Source organism: Microcaecilia unicolor, chromosome 2 (genome assembly GCF_901765095.1).
Source record: "Microcaecilia unicolor chromosome 2, aMicUni1.1, whole genome shotgun sequence".
In the NCBI taxonomy this organism is placed as follows: domain Eukaryota; kingdom Metazoa; phylum Chordata; class Amphibia; order Gymnophiona; family Siphonopidae; genus Microcaecilia; species Microcaecilia unicolor.
In genome coordinates, this window is record NC_044032.1 from 448,407,175 (window position 1) to 448,427,053 (window position 19,879).

Below are 19,879 nucleotides of genomic sequence, written 5' to 3' on the forward strand. Positions count from 1 at the left end.
CTTCCATGGTGTCCCACAGGTCAATCCAGAGACTTGTAGGATATACCCAGGCAGTCCTCAAGTAGGGTGGGACACCCCCAACCCGGCAGAAATCACAGATGAGCCAAACACCGCATCCTGCTGAGCTGCCACATCCACCCAATAATGACGAGTGAATGTATGGACTGAAGCCCATGTAGCTCCCTGCAGATATTTTCCAGAGAGAACCAAACGGGACTCTGCATAGGAGGAAGTCTGAGCGCGCGTAGAATGAGCATGAACTTGCAAAGGAGCTTGCTTGCCCAATGCCACATATGCTGAAGAGAGACGGGCTCTTCTCAGGTATTTGGAGGTGACGAATGAATTTCGTCTTTCTGACCATCTCACGTCGAGGCAGCGAAGAGCCCAGAATTGCTCGGGGTAATTTACCCGGCGGAAGGCCGGCAAATGCAGGGACTGCCCCAAGTGGAAACGAGAAACCACCTTGGGCAGAAACGAAGGAACTGTCCTAATACCCTCACCTCTGTAAAACGCAGGAAGGGGTCTCTGCAAGAAAGGGCCTGCAACTCTGAAATTCTCCAAGCGGAAGTAATGGCTACTAGGAAAATCGCCTTCAAGGTGAGATCCTGAAATCGTAATCCCCGATAAGGGTTCGAAAGGAGGAAGCTGAAGTGCCTTGAGAACCAGATTAAGGTTCCAGGATGGCAGAACTGGCACGTGAGGAGGGCGCAAACAATTTACGCCCCTCAAGAAACTAACCACATCCGGGTGGGAGGCGATCGACACCCCCTGAAGCCGGCATCTAAAACATGCCAGAGCTGCCAAGAACTCAATGAGTGATTTTTGTACAGCCTCCTGAAGAAACGCGAGGATAACTGATACTGAAGCCGAAGCCGCTGAAAATCCCGAACTCGCACACCACACCCTAGCATAAGCTATCGAGGTGGATCTTTTCCAAGCCTACAGCATCGTAGCGATAACCACGTCCGGATACCCTTTTCTTCTCACCCTCGCCCTTTCAAGGGCCAGGCCGTAATACCAAAGGGAAAATTAGGTTCTTACCTTGATAATTTTCTTTCCTTTAGTCACCGCAGATGAATCCATTAACTGATGGGTTGCATCCACCTACCAGCAGGTGGAGATAGAGAACACTGAAAAACCATAGTGCCCTCTTGGACGGCTAGCTCCATCTGCCTTCAGTATTTGAAACTTCCAAAGCAGAGGGTATCGTCAAAGTAGAATAACATGAACTTTCCTCACAGCGAACGAATGCCTCAGAACAAGAGCAATAACCATACAAAAGGAGGGACGATCTCAACCTCCTGTAATAGAACAGTATATAGAAATCCTGAAAACTGTTTTGCAACTCCTCCCAATGAGGGAACATATCTGCATGAGAGAACTGAACAAAAAACAGAGTCAGACAGGGAGGGATTATGGATTCATCTGATGCGACTAAAGGAAAGAAAATTACCTTGCGGTAAGAACCTAATTTTCCCTTCCTTGTCATCAGCAGCAGATGAATCCATTAACTAATAGGATGTACAAAAGCACTCCCTAGTTAGAGCGGGAACAGGCAACTCTGTGAGCAAGCACCTGCGCTCCAGAATGTGCATCCCACTAAGCTGCAACATCCAGCCTGTAATGCTGGACTAAAGAAAGCTTAGAAGCCCAAGTAGCCGCACTACAGATCTCTTGGAGAGTGCCCACGTTTCAGCCCACGAGGAGGAAATCGCTCTCATGGAGTGCGCCTTTAACACGTCAGGCGGAGACCGCCCTGACAGCAGATACGCAGAAAAAATGACTTCCTTGAGCCAACAGGCTATAGTGGCCTTAGACGCTAGAGACCCTCTTCGAGGACCTGATAACACAAAAAGGTGATCAGAAGTCCTGAAGGCATTTGACATCTTCAAATATTGCAACAGAGCCCTGCGGACATCCAAAAGATGCAACTGCCCAAAAGATTCCGGAAACTCCTCTCTAGAAAAGGAGGGCAGATAAATGGGCTGGTTCAGGTGAAATGCTGAAACCACCTTAGGCAGGAAGGAAGGTACAGTACGTACCATTACTTGGACTCTGAGAATTACAGAAAGGGGTCTCGATGGGACAGTGCCTGGAGCTCAGACACGCGTCTCGCCGAGGTCATGGCCACCAAAATGACTGTCTTTAAAGTCACATCCTTCTCCGAAGCTCGCCTCAGTGGCTCAAAGGGCAAACACTGGAGCGCCTTCAACACCAGCCCCAGGTTCCAAGCCAGACTCGGCAGCCGCACTGGCGGGCGGAGCTGGAGAGCACTCTTAGAAATCGGGCAATGTCTGGAAGAGCAGCCAGGGAACAGCCAGAGACCTTCCCTCGAAAGCATGCCAATGCTGCCGTTTGCACTCGCAGGGAATTGTAGGCCAAGCCTTTTTGTAAACCATCCTGCAAAACGTCCAGTATTGGCGAGACTGTAGCCCGTGTGGATGTGATCGCCTTTGAAACACACCACGCCTCAAACTGGCGCCAGATCCGAGCATAAGCAACGGAGTTGGACCGCTTGCAGGCCTGCAAGAGAGTGGAGATGACTTTGTTAGAATAGCCAGTCTCTCAATTGCGCCATCTCAAGAGCCATGCCGTAAGACCAAAGCAGCAAGGATCCTATCAATAGGTTCGGCACCAGAGGCAAAAGAAGAGAGGGCCTCCACCAGCATCCGCTGGAGGTCCGCGTACCACGAATGCCTGGGCCAATCCGGGGCAATGAGAATCACCACTCCTCAATGTAGCCGAATTCGCAGGAGGACTCGCCCAATCAAGGGCCGAGGGAACACATACAGGAGGCCCGAGGGCCAGGGTTGAGCCAGAGCATCCAACCCCGCCGAGCAAGGATCTCTCCGTCTGCTGAAAAAGCGCAGGACTTTGGCATTGGTGCTTGACGTCATTAGATCCACCACGGGCATTCCCCATTTGGCACAGAGCTGAAGAAACACTTCGTCTGCCAGTTCCCACTCCGCTGGGTCAATTTGATGCCTGCTTAGGAAATCGGCTTGAACGTTGCTCTGACCTGCAATATGCGCTGCAGAAAGAAGCTGCAGGTGTAGCTCGGCCCAGTGGCAAATCTGAGTGGCCTCTGCGGCCCGCACTGCGTGCCGCCCTGGTGATTTATGTAGGCCACCGCTGTCGTGTTGTCTGACAGAACTCTGACAGCCAGCCCCTCCAGAGTCTTGTGAAAGGCCAGAAGAGCCTGGAATATCGCTCTCAGTTCCAAGCGATTGATGGACCACCCCGTTTCCGCGAGTGTCCACAGACCCTGGGCATAGCTTCCCTGGCAATGAGCTCCCCAACCGACCAGGCTGGCATCTGTTATCACCAGGCACCAAGAGGGAAGAACCAGCGGCATTCCTCGCTGCAGCATGCTGTCGGAGAGCCACCCCTCCATACTGAGCTGGGCTGCAGGGAGCCACGTTAGTCTGCGTTGATAATCCTGGGACATTGGAGACCAACGTTGAAGCAGGGCAATCTGCAGTGGTCTCAAGTGCGCTCTCGCCCATGGCACTACTTCCAAAGTGGCCATCATCGACCCCAACAGCTGGACAAAGTCCCAAGCTTGTGGGCGAGGCATCCGCAGGAGCAGACAGACCTGATTCTGAAGCTTGCACCGCCTTTGGTCGGGCAGAAAGACAAACCCCGAGGCCGTGTTGAACCGGATCCCCAAATATTCAAGAGACTGAGAAGGGGATCAGGTGACTTTTGGGTATATTGACGACCTAGCCAAGAGACTGCAGTACTGTGACCACTCTGGCTGTGGCCAGACGACTTTCGTCTGCCGAATCCGCTCTGATGAGCCAGTTGTCGAGGTACAGGTGAACCCTGATACCCTTTCATCTGAGAAAGGCAGCTACTACCACCATTACCTTGGAAAAGGTGCGGGGAGCTGTGGCGAGGCCAAAAGGCAAGGCCCGAAACTGGAAATGTTTTCCCAACACCGGAGAAACCGTTGATGCGGGGGCCAAATAGGAACGTGCAAGTAAGCTTCTTTTACGTCCAGAGACGTGAGAAACTCTCCTGGCTGTACCGCCGCAATGATGGAGCGCAGGGTTTCCATGCGAAAATGCTGCACTCTTAGTGCCTCGTTGACTGACCTTAAGTCGAGGATCGGTTGGAAAGACCCGCCTTTTCGAGGCACCACAAAGTAAATGAAGTAGCGACCTCAGCCATGTTCGGCGGGAGGCACAGGGATCACCGCTCCAAGGTGCAACAAGACTTGTAAGATCTCCTCTACCGCCGCCCGTTTTGATGGCAGTACCGCATCGAGACTCCACAAACACGTCTCTCACCAGGGCACTGAATTCCAGTCGGTAACCTTCTCTGATCAGGTCCAAGACCCACTGATCTGAGATAATCTTGGTCCATTCCTCGGAAAAAAAGAGGAAAAGGTGTCCTCCTACAACAGGAATCGAGGAATGGACCGGCGCCCCATCATTGAGGGGGCCGCCCCTGAACTCCTGGCCTTGAACCGGCCACTGTGGAACGCTTGTCCGAGCGAAAGCAGTTCCTCTGCTGAAAACGGGCACGTTGAGAAAACCCAGCAGAGCGCCCCGGGCGATACCTGCGAGCTTCACAGAAGTGAGGTCTGGAAGAGGAGGGCCACACAGAACCCTTGGAAGAAGGCCTCGGCCTATCCTCGGGTAACCGCTGGGGCTTAGGGTCCCCCAGGTCTTTAACAATTTTTTCCAGCTCCTCTCCAAATAACAGGTGGCACTGAAAGGGTAGCCTCACCAGCCTATGCTTAGAGGCCATGTCAGCCGCCCAGTGCCGTAGCCATAGAAGGCGGCGGGCAGCAATCGCCACAGACATCTGTTTAGCCGAAGCTCTGAACAGATCATAAAGGGCATCAGCCAAAAATGACAGGGCCGACTCCATCCGCGGTGCAACCTCAGCGAGGGACTCCGCACCATCCACGGGCTGCTCCACTGCCTGTTGTAACCAGGATAGGCAGGCCCGAGCAGCATAGGAACTGCAAACAGACGCCCTTAAGGCGAGGCCTGATAATTCAAAGGACCGTTTCAACGCGGATTCAAGCCGCCAGTCCTGCATGTCTTTCAGGGCAACCCCTCCCTCTACAGGGAGGGTGGTCCTCTTAGTCAGCGCCGTGACCAAAGCATCCACTTTAGGCAGCCCAAAAGGGGCCAAGTGCTCCTCACTTAGAGGGTAAAGCTGACCCATAGCCCTGGCCACTTTCAAAGGCCCATCGGGTTCAGACCATTGAGCTGTAATAAGCTCTTGGATGGAGTCATGCACAGGAAAGGCTTGAGCAGGCTTCTTAGTTCTCGCCATCCTAGGATTACCAGAGGAGGCCTCGTCCTTGGCAGGATCATCAATCGAGAGGGCCTGCAAGGCATCAGAAATGAGCGCTGGCAGCTCGTCGCGGTGGAAAATCCTCACTGCATTCTGATCATCCAGATCCGGTGGCAAACCGGCACCTTCCTCTGGCTCATCAGACCATGAGGCCCTGCCAGAACCCTCAGAATCCACACAGCCCGACCACGGGGGGGGGGGGGGGGGGGGGGGGGGGGGGGGGGAAGGAAAGTGCGCCACTCTCCGACGGGGAATTTACCCGTCTATGTTTAGCGTCCAACGCTCGGGGGAAGTAGCCAGCCTCGGGCCATCAACACCCGGGGGGAAACCATGTAGCAGCGCAGTGTCAAGACACCTGCGGCAGAGCTCTTTTCAGCATGAAGGCTTTATGCATTAAAAGCACAAACTCAGGGAAGAAAAACTCACCCTGATCCTCCATCTCCTAATTAGGAGTAACGTGAATAGGAGCTCCACTGGTAGCCTCTAACCGAGGCGTCCCCCTGCACTCAGACTCCTCCGCAACAGCGAGGGTCGAGACATGCGGCGCTTCCTAAATGGTGCCCGCTGCCAGCTCCATTGAGCGGGAAGAATCATCGCTCGCCATGCTCATACTAGCTCTAGCATCTAAAGAGCACGTCTTACAAAGCCCCGCTGCTGATCTGCGTTTACCACAATGGGAGCAGCGTTTAACTGCCTCAGCAGCCATCATCCGACCGGGCGGAATTATATAAGTAAAATGGCGGCTTCGCGCCAAAACGTAACCCGTTCGGAACAGCGTCCGTGGGACCTCCCCGGAGGAGCTGGGCACCACTCTCACCTCAAAAGACCGAGTAAAATGAGCTCCAGTCAAGCTGCACGATGAAAACAGCCTCAGAATAATTACACAGAATCAGTGCGTACTCCATATTTTTTTTTTTAACGCTGTGAGGAAAGTTGGAGGCAGGCAGCAACAGAGGTAGGCAGGGGGATGGGTAAGGCAGGGAAAGGGCGAACCTATATGCCTTCAAAGTGGGCACCACCAGCCACAACACCCCAGCTTCAACTGGCAAAGCACAGGAGCCAGCCCAGGCAGAATTTTTCCAGGAGCTGATCAAGCTACGTCCACACCTGCTGGGAGATAGAGAAATACTGAAGGCAGATGGAGCTAGCCGTCCAAGAGGGCACTATGGTTTTTCAGTGTTCTCTATCTCCACCTGCTGGTAGGCAGATACAACCCATCAGTTAATGGATTCATCTGCTGCTGATGACAAGGAAGGGGGAGGGATCCTCCATCGTGACTGGCCCCTGTATCAGGAGACCGTCCTATGCCAGTGGCAGAAAAGGACGATCAAATAGAAGCCTGATCACATCTGCGTACCAGGGTCGTCTGGGCCAATCCGGGGCCACTAGGATCACTCGATCGGGATAACTAGCAATGCGAGTCAGTAACCTGCCCACCATTGGCCACGGGGGAAAGGCATAGAGCAGGTCCCTGGGCCAAGGTTGAAGAAGGGCATCGATGCCTTCTAAGCCCAGCTCTCGTCCCCTGCTGAAGAAACGGGGAACTTTCGCTTGAATGAGGTGGCCATTAAGTACATCTCTGGCATTTCCCAACGGGCAGTTATCTGATCGAAGGCCAGAGAGGACAGTGTCTACTCCCCTGGCAACAACTGAGAAAGTCCGCTTGCACATTCTGTGATCCCGTTATACGAACCGAGAGATGAGTCTCTGCCCAACGGCAGATCAGAGCCACCTCGTGCACTAGGGGTGCCCTCCTGGTGCCCCCTGATGCTTTAAGTAGGCGACCGCCATCGCATTATCCAAAAGAACTCGAACTGGGCAACCGCGAAGAGACAGAAACACCCGAAGGGCCAGACGAATCGCCCGTAGCTCTAAGCGGTTGATGGACCATGACGCCTCTGTCGAAGTCCAAACGCCCTGGGCCGTCTGTTGCAGGCAATGAGCTCCCCAGCCAGACAGTGATACATCCATGGTCACTATCTTCCAGTCCGGGGTTGCCAGAGGAATGTCCGACACCAAATTCTATTGAATGAACCACCAAGTGCATGATTGTGTGCAGACGGGCCGAGCATGGCTCCCAAACCTCGTAATCCTCCGAGAGAGGAGACCAACGGCTCAGAAGGTGCCACTGGAGGGGGCAAATGCGAGCTCTGGCCCGCTTTACGACGTCCAAGGTGGAGGCCATGGAACCTAGAACTTGCACATAGTCCCAAACCTGCAAGTTCGGAGTTTGAAACCACGCTCGTAACTGAGCCCGTAACCGCTGTGCTCGAGCTGATGGAAGAGAAACTATCCTTGTTTGGGTATCGAAGCACACCCCAAGTATTCCAGCGTTTGGGAAGGCGTTAGGCTGCACTTCGGGAAGTTGATCACCCAACCAAGCGACTGAAGCAACCCAACCACTTTGTCGGTTGCCCGTCAACTCTCCTTGAAAAAAAGACGCCCGCACAAGCCATAGGGATGGACTTGAATCCCTTCCTTTCTGAGATAGGCCGCCACTACTACCAGGACCTTGGAAAAGGTCCGCGGGGCTGTAGCTAGGCCGAAGGGCATCGCTTTGAATTGAAACTGGCGACCAAGCACTGCAATGTGAAAAAAGCGCCTGTGGGAAGGTTAGGTTGGAATGTGTAAACAGGCCTCTTTGAGATCGAGAGAGGTCAAAAACTCCCCTGGCTATACCACTGCGATCACCGAGCGGAGGGTTTCCATGAGGAAATGCCGAACCCGTAAGGACCTGCTGATGCACTTGAGATCTAAGACGGGTCGCCAAGAACCGCCCTTTTTAGGCACCACAAAATAAATGGAGTATCGACCCTCTTTCTGCTGGGGGTACAAGCTGGATGGCACCCAGCCGTTGTAAGTTCAGGGTGTGTCGAACGGCCTGCACCTTGGAAGGACATTTGCAAGGAGATTCCAGAAAAGAGAGTCACAGAGGTCCTTCACAATCTGTTCTAAGTCTGTCCCAAACAAAATCATTCCCCTAAAAGGAAGCCTTGCTAAACGTGACTTAGAGGCCACGTCTGCAGCCCAATGCCGCAACCACAGCCAGCGACACGTAGTGACCGCTAGGGAAACCTCCTTCGCCGAAGCCCTGAAAAGATCATAAAGAAGATCCGCAAGGAAGGCTAAACCAGACTCTAAGGACGGCAAAACAGCCACGAGATCTTCCGGAGAGGAGGCTTTCTGTACCCACGATAAGAATGCCCCCACCGCATAGGAGCCACAAACTGAGGCCTGCAGGGAAAGGGTCACTACTTCAAAGGACCGCTTCAAACAAGTCTCCAACTTATGATCCTTAGGGTCCTTGGGCACCATGCCACCCTCCACAGGGAGAGTGGTTTTCTTAGTGACCGCTATGATTAAGGAATCCACCGTAGGGACCTTCAGCAAGTCTAAATCAGGAGCAGGTAGCGAGTAAAAATGCAGACATAGCTCTAAGCAACCTTAAGCCCACTGTCCGGCGTATCCCACTCTGCCGAAATAAGGATCTTCATGGCCTCATGCACATGAAAGGCACAAGGTGGGCATTTGGTGCCAGACATAATAGAGGCCACTGGACCTGATCCCCCTGACGATTCAGGGAGTGAAATGGCCAAAACCTCAAAAGCCCTAACAATCAGGGAGGGAAGCTCTTCCCTGCGAAAAAGGCGGGCAGCCATTGGATCATCCCCCTCCTCAGAGGGAAGGGAGACCTCATCTGCCAAATCCAAAGATTCTGAAGGGGAGCCCGGAGACAAAACCGGGCCATCTGTGTCAGATAGCTCCTCGGGATCCAAAATCTCAACCCGGGGACGTTTTGGCAGGAAAGACTGAGAAGCCTCAACAACTGAAGTTTGCTGAGGAAGAAATGGGGCTGCCTGAATAGACGCTCCCGACTTCCTCAAAAGAAAGGCATTGTGCATTAATAAAACAAAATCTGGGTAAAAAGGAACCGCAAAGGACTCCCCTGCTCCCTGTACATCAATTCTCTCCATTGGAGCCTGTGCCACAGAAGCGCGCTGCACCTCTTGTCTATCAACCGCCATGTGCGGAGCGGGTCGCACCGGAAAGGAACAAATGGCGCCCACCAACGCGCGCTGCACTAACTGCCCTGAGGAAACCACCAAAACTATTCCCTGTGCTTCCGACTCACCGGACGCCTGAGAGGAACCCCCGTCGCGCTAAACACCCGCTGCAGACTGATGGCGGCAGGACTCGCACTCCCCTGATGCTGCTCTCCGGCCCCCACACCGGAAGCAGCGTTAGCCACCTCAGAAGGCACTGACATGCTCCACAAACGCCTGCCCCAAAACTGACTCGGCAGAACATCTAGTTCCTCCGTTTGATTAAACAAAAACAAAGTCTTTTACCTTTTTTTTTTTTTTAATTATTTATTTATAGTTTCAAAATTACACATCTTCTCATAGAAGCATACAGTAACAAAGAAAAAAAGAAACTAAAGGAAATAATCACATTCTTGTGACAACTGCTTGTCTCAATAGTGGAAACATTTTTACGTTAAACATCGTCCACAATATTGGAAATACTTAAATAGATCCAAGATATACTTATAATACCTAAAGGAAAATAACAATTGTTACATGCTCCGGGTACATTCTCAATCTACCATACAGTGTCCGCATGGAAATCTAAATTTTAACAATAACATTCTCAGCTTCTCTAGCATTGATAAAGTTCTCGAGTTGTTTTGGATCAGAAAATTGGTAATTGTTTTGTAAATAAATAAAACGACAAATACAAGGAAATTTAAGAGTAAATGTTGCCCCTAGATTTAATGCTCTTTGGCGCAGAGCCAAAAAGGCTCTGCGCCTAGCCTGAGTTTCTTTAGCTAAATCTGGAAAAATCCTAATTTTGGCACCAAAAAACATCGAGTTCATATGTTTAAAGAATAACTTTAACACCATCTCCCTATCTATCTCAAGTGTCTTACCTTTTTTTTTTTTAGTCAGGAGAGAAAGGAAACACCCGATCAGGCCCACAGCCCTGAGCGACGGAGGAAAGGTAGGGGGAGACCGGGAGGGACCTGGCACCACCAGGTGTACACCACAAGCTACAAACAGCCACTCAAGCCCTGTCTGTGCTAAACTAGGTCCAAATGACACCAGTAGCCAGATCAAACCAGAACTGCACAGAGATGTCCCTCCACCTGCTAGATAGAGAGAATACTGAGGTTCAGCTGGCTGCACAGGTCCACATATAGCAAACCTCGGAGATTCTATCTCCACCTGCTGGTAGAGGGACACAACCCGCAAGTCTCTGGATTGATCTGTGGGACGCCATGGAAACTGCCATCCTCCTAAAAGGCAATTCACAACTTCCTCCCAATCACTCCCAAACTTGTTCTACACATGGGGCTAGCTTAACCATTAAGTAAACTGCCCAGGATGGCAGTTTCTGGGGGAGTCGCAAACAGCAGTTGCAGTCAAGCAAAACAGACTTGACAGCCAGGCAAATTAAAAGAACCATTAGCACGTGCTTTTACAAGCAGGGAAGGTGGGTACATTTCAAACAGTCAATTTCCCCTTGATAGATGACTTTTGGAAACTGTGCTCATTATGTATGCACACACAAAACAAAGTTTAATATTTAAAAGAGTGATGTCCATCAATGCATTTTTAAAGGTTGTTCTGGGATGGGTGATTGGATAATCAAGACTAGAGTTTCATTCTTAAATTCTTGGAGTGGGGGGGGGGGGGGGGCGGAGGGAACAAAAGCATGAAACATAATTGGGGGAGGGTGAGCAAAGCTGAAATTCTGCTAGGGCGTCCAGCAACCCTTACAATGTCTTTGTGCCCAAGCTACCTAATCTGGAATTGTTACTTTTAGGCAATTCCTGCGCAGCAAATGAGAGGAAGCCTATTCAGTTCCTAAGGGCTTCCTCTCATTTGCCACACGGGAATCACTAGCGCAGCTTTGTAACAAAAGCCATTAATGAGGCGAACAAGCCCACTAGGTTTGCCATGTTCATCAACACGCTCTGTGTGAATATTACTAATCACTGTGACATGACTAGCATGAAATTTGCTGATTAGTTAAAACTGTCATTAATTATATTCATTATTCAATCATAACTGAATTGTCACCCACTGAAAATTCTCCATCCAGAACCAATATTCTCATCCTTTCCCTCCCCCATCCACACTGGTCAAACCACAGACATCCTCTGTGTTGGCCCTGTCACTCCCCTGCACCCACATATGTCTTTACAACATGAGTTAGAAAAATACATGTTGTACAGTGCACAGTCGTTTTTCAGCACAAACATCATGGGCCCCTAACAGACATCACTTCATGCATCTAAGAATATTTGATATATTTGTCAAATATTTTTTTATTTGTATTCCTAAATATTTACAAGGACATATCAATAAAAGTACAACAAATCAGTATAAACATATAAAGTAACTTGAACAACAATGATCAGTCTGGAGATGGCTACACTGCATATCAATCAAGAAAACTATAAATGCTGTGAGGGAATTAATAATGAATTTAGTAAATACATAGATAATTAACTTGAGGTCAATGGTGGGATATATTAGTATCAGCAGAGAATTCCAATAACAGAGACCATTAGGCATATTTTCAAAGCATGTAGCCATCCAAAGTTCCATAGGTTTCTATGGAACTTTGGAAGGCTAAGTGGTTTGAAAATATGCATACATGTGTCTCGATATTCCTTAACTAAGTTACGTTTCTCTGACAATCTCCTTTCAAATTGTAAAATATTACAAACTTAATTCCACCAATGAAATAATGAGCACGTAAAAGTGGACTTCTAGTGAAAAAGAACAGTTTTCATTGCTATCACTATTAGCAGATCAAATAAGATTTGATGATTCTCTAAAAGAGAAGTAGATAAAGTTGTTGATTGAAATATTTTGATATGGAAGTGAAGAGAGGTATTAATATTAAATATCTATTGTATCAAAGTTCACACTTCTATCCAAAAAGGTTGAATGAGAGCACAGTCATAACGAAAAATTATGTCTTTCCTGTAATTTATCCTTCATTTAGTCACAGCAGATGAATCCAGAGACTTGAGGGTTGTGTCCATCTACCAGCAGGTGGAAATAGAAAGCGTGGAATTGAACTGTCTTATAGGATGAAATGCTACTTGGAGATTCATTATTTCTCATCACAAAGTAGAAGGAAACAGAATTATAACATTTCTTCTTCCCCACAGGGAAACATGATAATCCAAGAACTGCAAAGAGGTAAACTGATTACAACAGTCTCTTTAAAAGTGAAAAATGGCAGAACACGGATCAAAAGAGAGAACAAACCGATAGCCATCACTGAAAAAAAGAAAACAAAAGGCAGGATTCTGGATTCATCTGCTTCGACTAAAGGAAAGAAAATTATCAGTTAAGACATAATTTTTCATTCCTTAACGTCAGCAGCAGATGAATCCAGAGGCATACACTAGGATCTCTAAAGGAGAGAAAGGGATTGTAGAGCTTAGTAGATGATATGGATGGGTATATAGGCCACATGGTCTTTATGTCCTGATATTTTCTTTTGTTTCTAGAATCTGACTAGAACAGGGTGGGCAACCACAGTCCTGAAGGGCCACAACAGTTGGGTTTTCAAGATTTACACAATGAATATGTATGAGATCTATCTGGATACAATAGAAGCAAACTCGTGTAATCATTGTAAAAATCTTGAAAACCTGACAGGGTTGTGGCTCTTGAGGATCATGGCTACCCAGCCCTGGATTAGGAAAACTAGAGGGTTTATTTTTAACTATTTTGTTTTACTGGTCATCCTTAGGAAAAGTCAAGACTATCTGATTGGTTTGGATAAGGTCTTTGATGTTGTCCTATCATACTACACTTATTTCTGTAGTCATATCTAGTACTACCCTTCAGCAATAACTAATATGGTGTATTTCTCAGTTACTAGTTGCTATAATTACTATGGGTTTCCCAGATGCTGTTTGTGTAAAATTCAGACTGAAAAACTAGAAAATGTCTGCAACACAGGTGCACACTTTACTTACTAGTTTATTGTCTTGGGTTGTATACATTCTTATCAAAACTTTATCCTCTTTAAGACCTAAAGGCAGACTTGAGTTTTGATGGGGAGAACATAATGATGCAAAATTGACTGATATCCATTTCAACCTTCTGCCATCCTGAATTGACCGCAAGTTCCAATGCTAGAGAAGGGGAGGCAGTTTGCAAACTAATAGATAAATAATGGTTCTCAAGTACAGCCACAAGAGAGTTCTAGTGTATGCCATCAGTTAAAGAGCAAATCACAGAGATGTAATTTGGGTGTTTTTGTGTCCATTCTTCCTGAGAGGGAGAATCACAGGCCCTCTAACCTGCCATCCTTCAACAAGCAGAAAGGGAAAAGATGAAGTAGTGAATAGAAGTGTAACAAGGAGAAACAACCAGGCAGACAGTGGATTTATGAAGAAAGGATGAGGGAAAGAATGGTGGAAGCAATGGTGAGACAAGAAGATATTAAGGAAGGGAAAAAAAAAACCAAAAAGATGTGTCTGTGATTCTTCTACAGTAGGTGGGATTTATAAATGTGCCTGGCAAGGTACTGTGGTTTGCTAAGACCAAAGGCATTTTTTTTTTTTTTACAATCCTGTTGTACCCTGTGAAATAGTGCAGAAAATAACAAAATTTTAATTTAATAAATAGTGATGAGTAATTGAGCATGCAAAATGGTAAACTTGCTTCTTCCAATACCCCCCCCCCCAAACGGAAGATAATTATTTTAGAAAAGCGTAGAAGGAAGGGCTGTGTATAAAACGAGATTTAAACGGCCTTTCTTTTAAGTTACACAACTGTTTCAACGACCCCACATTGAAAAGGATGTGTGTAGACAGTAATAGTCAGTTGGTGTTCATCCACTGATTTCCAAAGAAGCTGAATCGAACATCCATATGCAAGACCCTGCGCGGACTGAAAGGCCATTCAGTAAGAAAGATTCGCAAAAAAAAAAAAAAAAAACCGGCACAAATCTTTTGGTACAATAGTGGAAGTGAGCCTATCTAGTCCACTCCACTGTAAGATAGGAAGCCAATTAAGTTAATATCGGTTTCCTCCACTCCCCTTCGCAGCCGTCATTCCCATACACTCAAATCACAGCAAGCAAACCTATCAGCTCAGCTGCTGCAAGGGGATTTAATAGCCAGGAGTGGAAGTGAGCCTATCTAGTCCACTGTAACCAAGGAAGCCAATTTGGTTCATCTCTATTTCCACTCCCCCGCGCAGTCGTCATTGCCATTCACACAAAACAAAGCAAGCAAACCTATTAGTTGCTTGCTGCATCTGCGTTGTAGAGATCTATAAAATAATGACTGGAGTTAAATGGAATCCGGGAGGATCTCGAAGATCCCGCTGTATCCGTTTTTTACCTTTTGCCAAAAAATTGCGAGCAAGCACACTTTACAACAACCCAAAGACATTACTGCTATAATCACTCACTGCCTAGCAAATTATGAGGCCTGACAGCGTTTCGCGCTCCCGGAATCGTGCCGGGAAGGCTGACTACTACAGTACAACTGTCAAGGGCCCTCACCTGAGACACAACGAGAACTCTTCTCAAGGCCGCCGCCATATCTCTTCTTCACGGAAATTACGAAACAGAGCTCGAGCCACAGAAATTAGATTGAGACAGAAGACGGCGTGAGCCTATAGCCCAAGGAGATTAAGTAGACGTGACACGTGAGTGGAAGTGAGCCTATAGCCCACTATAAGCAAGGAAGTCTATCTCTGTTTCCACTCCGCTGCGCAGCCGTCATCTCTAGTGCACTCAAAACAAAGTAAGCAAACCTATGAGCTGCTGCATCCACGTTGTCGTTGTTTATTGTTGGTCCATCTGTAACAAGTCTAAAGCTGTTTCAACTGGATAGGCAGTGCCTTCTAAGGTGAAGGCCAAAAGATTTTTTTCCACTTATTGGACAGCTTTTTAATTTATTTGAAAGCTTCCCATATGTAGATATAATTATCATGAAATAACAATTGAATATCACTAAAACAGCTTTAAACTGTATTTTATAAATGGTAGAAACAGCAATTTTAAACTATTTTAGCTCATTTTTCTACACTAAAAACTACATAAATAAATACACTGTATATAATACAGATGGACAAATTTCAGTGAGGATGGCCTGTTTGGTTCTTCTTAACTGTTGTAATCTGCCTTGGGAAGCCAAGGTGTTATAAAGTTAGAGGACCAGTCTTGCAATCCAGAGGTGGCCAGTTCAAATCCCACTGCTGCTCCTTATGATCTTGGGCAAGTCACTTAACCCTCCATTGACTCAGGTACAAACTTAGATTGTGAGCCCTCCTGGGACAGAGAAATATCCAGTGTACCTGAAAGTACCTCACCTTGAGCTACTACTGAAAAAGGTGTGAGCAAAATCCAAATAAATAAATAAAGATGATGGAATATATTGAAATTAAATGGAAATAGTATTAAACTCTCTGTTCATTGGGACACATGGAATCATATCTTCATCTGTTTTGTAGAAGTTTAGCTTTTAGATACACAAGTGGATCATTCCGTTTTGAACATGTTTCAGGGGCAAGTGGTTTTATAAGTCAAAATAAAAATAAATATTTTGTTTCATGCAGATCTCTTTTGTTTAAACATAAATGGGCTATAAGCCCCTAATGTATCCCATTGGTTTTCTTATAGTTTGTTCTTGTGACAACTTATACTGTGCCAAAACTGAAAACAACTAAAGGCAACTAAAGGCAACTATTAAAACCTCTGCAACTTTCACATTGAAGTGCTAAGTACAGCCATTTGTTCCTCTATTGCCGGAAGCCTTTAATCTCACAGGCCTGGTCTGAATTTACAACTTTAAAAATGACTGTTATTTTAGATTATTTAAAGCCTTAACCCTGCATTGCCAACTAGTAAGACTGATGATCTACAGGTTGAACGCCACAGGGGGACTGCAGTGCTGCACAATTAAATTTTGCCTAACTAGCTTCTGGCACAAAAAATGTGCATTGGTCCCAAAGACCATGCAAGCATCCCAGTGGTGTTTGGGAGAGGAAACCATAATCCCCACCAACCAAAGAGAAAGCAAAAGTGCAAGAGATCCAACACCTACATAACATTAATTAAAAGATCATCTCATTGCCACACCAAACCTACCCCCAGACCACCCTTGGGAAATATAGGACTAGAGAATGCCAGATCAGCTGCAAATAAATCCTCAGTGATACATGATGTCATAAATGAACAGCATCTTGATATCCTAGGAATATTTATTTATTTGTTACATTTGTACCCCGCACTTTCCCACTCGAGGCAGGTTCAGTGCAGCTTACATAGTAATAGGGGTTACAAGGTATAGCAGAGAGAGTACAAGCTGTGGTATAACAGAATAATGATGGAGATATGCAGATAGGTGGGATGGTCAAGTAAGAAGGGGGTAGGAGAGGCAGGAGGGGGAAGGTTAAAATGAACAAGGGATAAGGGGGTGGGAGTGGCTGGAGGAGGGAATAGTTTGAGGGATAGCATGGGGGGGGGGAATAAGTGAAACCTGGTTAGATGAAAGTGGGGGTTTACCCAGTGGCATTCCTAGGGTTGGACGGTGGGTGCGGTCCGCCCCGGGTGCACGCCGTTGGGGGGGGGGGGTGCCGTGCGCGCCTGTCCTCTGTTGTTCCATGCTTCTTCTCTGCCCCGGAACAGGTTACTTCCTGTTCCGGGGCAGAGAAGAAGCATGGAACAACGGAGGACAGGCGCACGCGGCACCCCCCCAGCGGCGTGCACCCAGCGGGGGGGGGGGGGTTCCTTCGCGGGGGTGTCCTTTCGCCAGGGAGGATCTGCGCTGCATCGGGGGGGGGGTGTTGCACCCAGGGGGCAGGGCGCATCGGCGATCCGCCCCGGGTGCCAGCCCCCCCCAGGAACGCCACTGGGTTTACCACTGGCTGAACTATGCCCAACAGGTTTCAACATCAACCAAGACCAGGAAGATGGGGTGGAAGGGTAGCAGTCTTGATTCGGGATACAATCAAACCGCAGAATATCCATCCCCCAGCTACATGAATCAGAATCTCTTTTAATCCAACTTGAAAAGGAGAAACCAATCTGGCTGCTCATGATATACAGAGCACCTCTTAACAACACATTATCTGTGCAAGAACTCCTAGACCTGATTACTCAAGTGACCCTGAATCACCCTAGGCTGGTGATAAAGGAAAATTTCAATCTACACATCAAAACCCCAGATACCATCACAGCTGCCTTTCTGGACACGATGACAGCACTAGGATTTACACAGGTGATCAATTCTCCAACCCACAAAAAGGGTCACATACTAGACCTGGTATTCCACAGAGGGGTGGATATTCCATAATTCTGGGATAACAGAATTGAAATAACACCCCTATCATGGTCAGACCATTTTCTAATTAAATTCTCCCTAAGTGACCACCTGAAACAAATGGCACCTCTCAGATTTTGGAAGGAGATCAGAGAGAAAACAATGCTGACCGCTGAGAATTTCCTAGAGGCCTTGGACTATCCACAGGTGGATGAAAAGTCAACAACAGTGTCAGAACAAGTTGACATCTGGAATACACACTTAGCCGAGACCTTTGAGAAAATAGCACCACTAAAAAGAGGTCTTATGCCCCACTCAGAAACACTCACCTTGGTTTTCTCCAGAACTTTGGATCCTTAAACGCGAAGGACGAAAACTGGAAAGGAGATGGCGTAAAACTCGCTTGGATGAAGACAGGCTAACTGTAGGAAGCACATGGCAAAGTACAGCAACAAAAAAAAAACAGTATTTCTCTCAATGCATTGCACAGGCTGCCAATTCAACCAAGCAATTGTTCAGTATAGTAAACAGCTTACTGCAACCCCCACAACAGAATCAGCCTGCCCAGTCTAAACTGAACTACAGTGATTTTGCTGCAAACTTTGCCAACAAAATTAAAAGTCTCCGCCAGGATTTACAGGCAATCCCACCCAATCCCCAGCCAGTCAACTAGGGGTGCACGAACTCGCCCCCTCATGACAGAGACAAATGGGACACTTTTAACCCAATGACAGAAGAGAGCCTTGACAAAATACTAAGAGACCTTCGACCAAGCACAGGTGCAAATCAAAGTAGGGTATGCACATATGACTCATCTTGTTGGGCAGACTGGATGGACCGTGCAGGTCTTTTTCTGCCGTCATCTACTATGTTATGTTACCTGCTCCCTTGACCCCTGCCCATCAAAGATAGTGCAGCAGGCAAGTATAGACCTCATAGAAGGCGCCACAAAAATTGTGAACACCTCTTTTTCTAATGGGCAATTACCAACAGTATTAAAAAGGGCAGTGGTTCGTCCTCTGCTAAAGAAAAACAACCTTGACCAGGACAAACTTGAAAGTTACAGGCCAGTATCCAACATCCAGTTTCTAGGGAAACTCAGAGAACAAACAGTCTGTGTTCAACTTAATGATTGGCTAGAAGAGAGAAACTGGCTAGATCCATGCCAATCTGGATTCAGACCCAGTTATGGAACAGAATGGTCCTCGTATCCCTACTAGATGATGTTCACAGAAACCAAGACAAGAGACTCATCTCAGTGTTAGTACTGCTAGATTTCTCAGCAACTTTTGACACTGTGAATCATGATATGATGCTACAACGACTGACAGAAACAGGTATCAATGGAACAGTACTTGCCTGGTTCAGATTCTATCTATCAGACAGGCAAGAATCCCTAATGTTTGGCAGCAGCTCATCACCACCATGGGCACTGACCTGCAGGGTACCACAAGGATTGATACTGTCACCTATTCTGTTCAATATCTACCTCAAGCCACTAGCTGAGCTGATTCGGTCAATGGACACTCAGTTCTACATATATGCGGATGATGTGCAGCTACTCATACCCATTGAACCTGACTTACCTACAGCCTTGAATAAACTGTTTACCTGTCTAACATCAATTCAAGAATGGGCTAAACACAACAAACTTTGCCTGAACCCAAGTAAAACTGAGCTTCTCTGGGTCCCTAACACAAGTAGATACATACCTGACATCAAAATCCGTTCTGGGAAGTATGAACTCCCCCTCAAATCACAAGTTAGGAACCTTGGAATACAGTTAGATTCAACACTTACTCTGATTCCCCAAATCCGAGCAACCTTCAAGAGCTGCTTCTACTACTTGCGACAGCTATGCTGCCTCTCTCCTTACATCGAGAAGGTAAATCTTATCCCAGTTGTGCATGCCATGATAACATCAAGACTGGATTACTGCAATGTACTATACAATGGTCTGACTAAAAAGGGCCTGCACCAACTCAAGTTGATTCAGAATGCAGCAGCAAGACTCATAGAAGGCTGCAAGTGACGTGACCACATCACACCATTTTTGCAAAAACTTAATTGGCTACCAGTACAATACAGGCTAAATTGAAAACTCTATGTCTGATCTTCAAGGCCATGAAAGGAAATCACCCTGAGTACCTGAAAAATAGGATGATCTTCCACACACCGCCAAGGACACTAAGGTCCTCCCAAGGACTTTCACTAACCACACCCTCTCCAAAAGACATTATATGATATGATACCCGCAAG

At 47.3% G+C, this 19,879-nt stretch overlaps 2 protein-coding genes across 2 annotated transcripts in view; one reads left to right on the plus strand and one right to left on the minus strand.

Annotated features, from left to right (window-relative positions):
• The window catches only part of IDH3B (isocitrate dehydrogenase (NAD(+)) 3 non-catalytic subunit beta), a 134,258-nt gene extending 119,289 nt beyond the window's left edge, over positions 1-14,969 (minus strand). The window contains 1 exon segment of the mRNA XM_030190923.1: positions 14,857-14,969. Within this exon segment, the coding sequence (XP_030046783.1) occupies positions 14,857-14,895 (39 nt within the window). The 5' untranslated portion in view covers positions 14,896-14,969.
• A 35-nt stretch (positions 14,970-15,004) lies between these two features.
• The window catches only part of LOC115461233 (SLAM family member 5-like), a 76,367-nt gene continuing 71,492 nt past the window's right edge, over positions 15,005-19,879 (plus strand). Inside the window, exon 1 of the mRNA XM_030190920.1 lies at positions 15,005-15,100. The gene's annotated coding sequence lies outside the window, so the exon portion shown is untranslated. The remainder of the gene's footprint in view (positions 15,101-19,879) is intronic.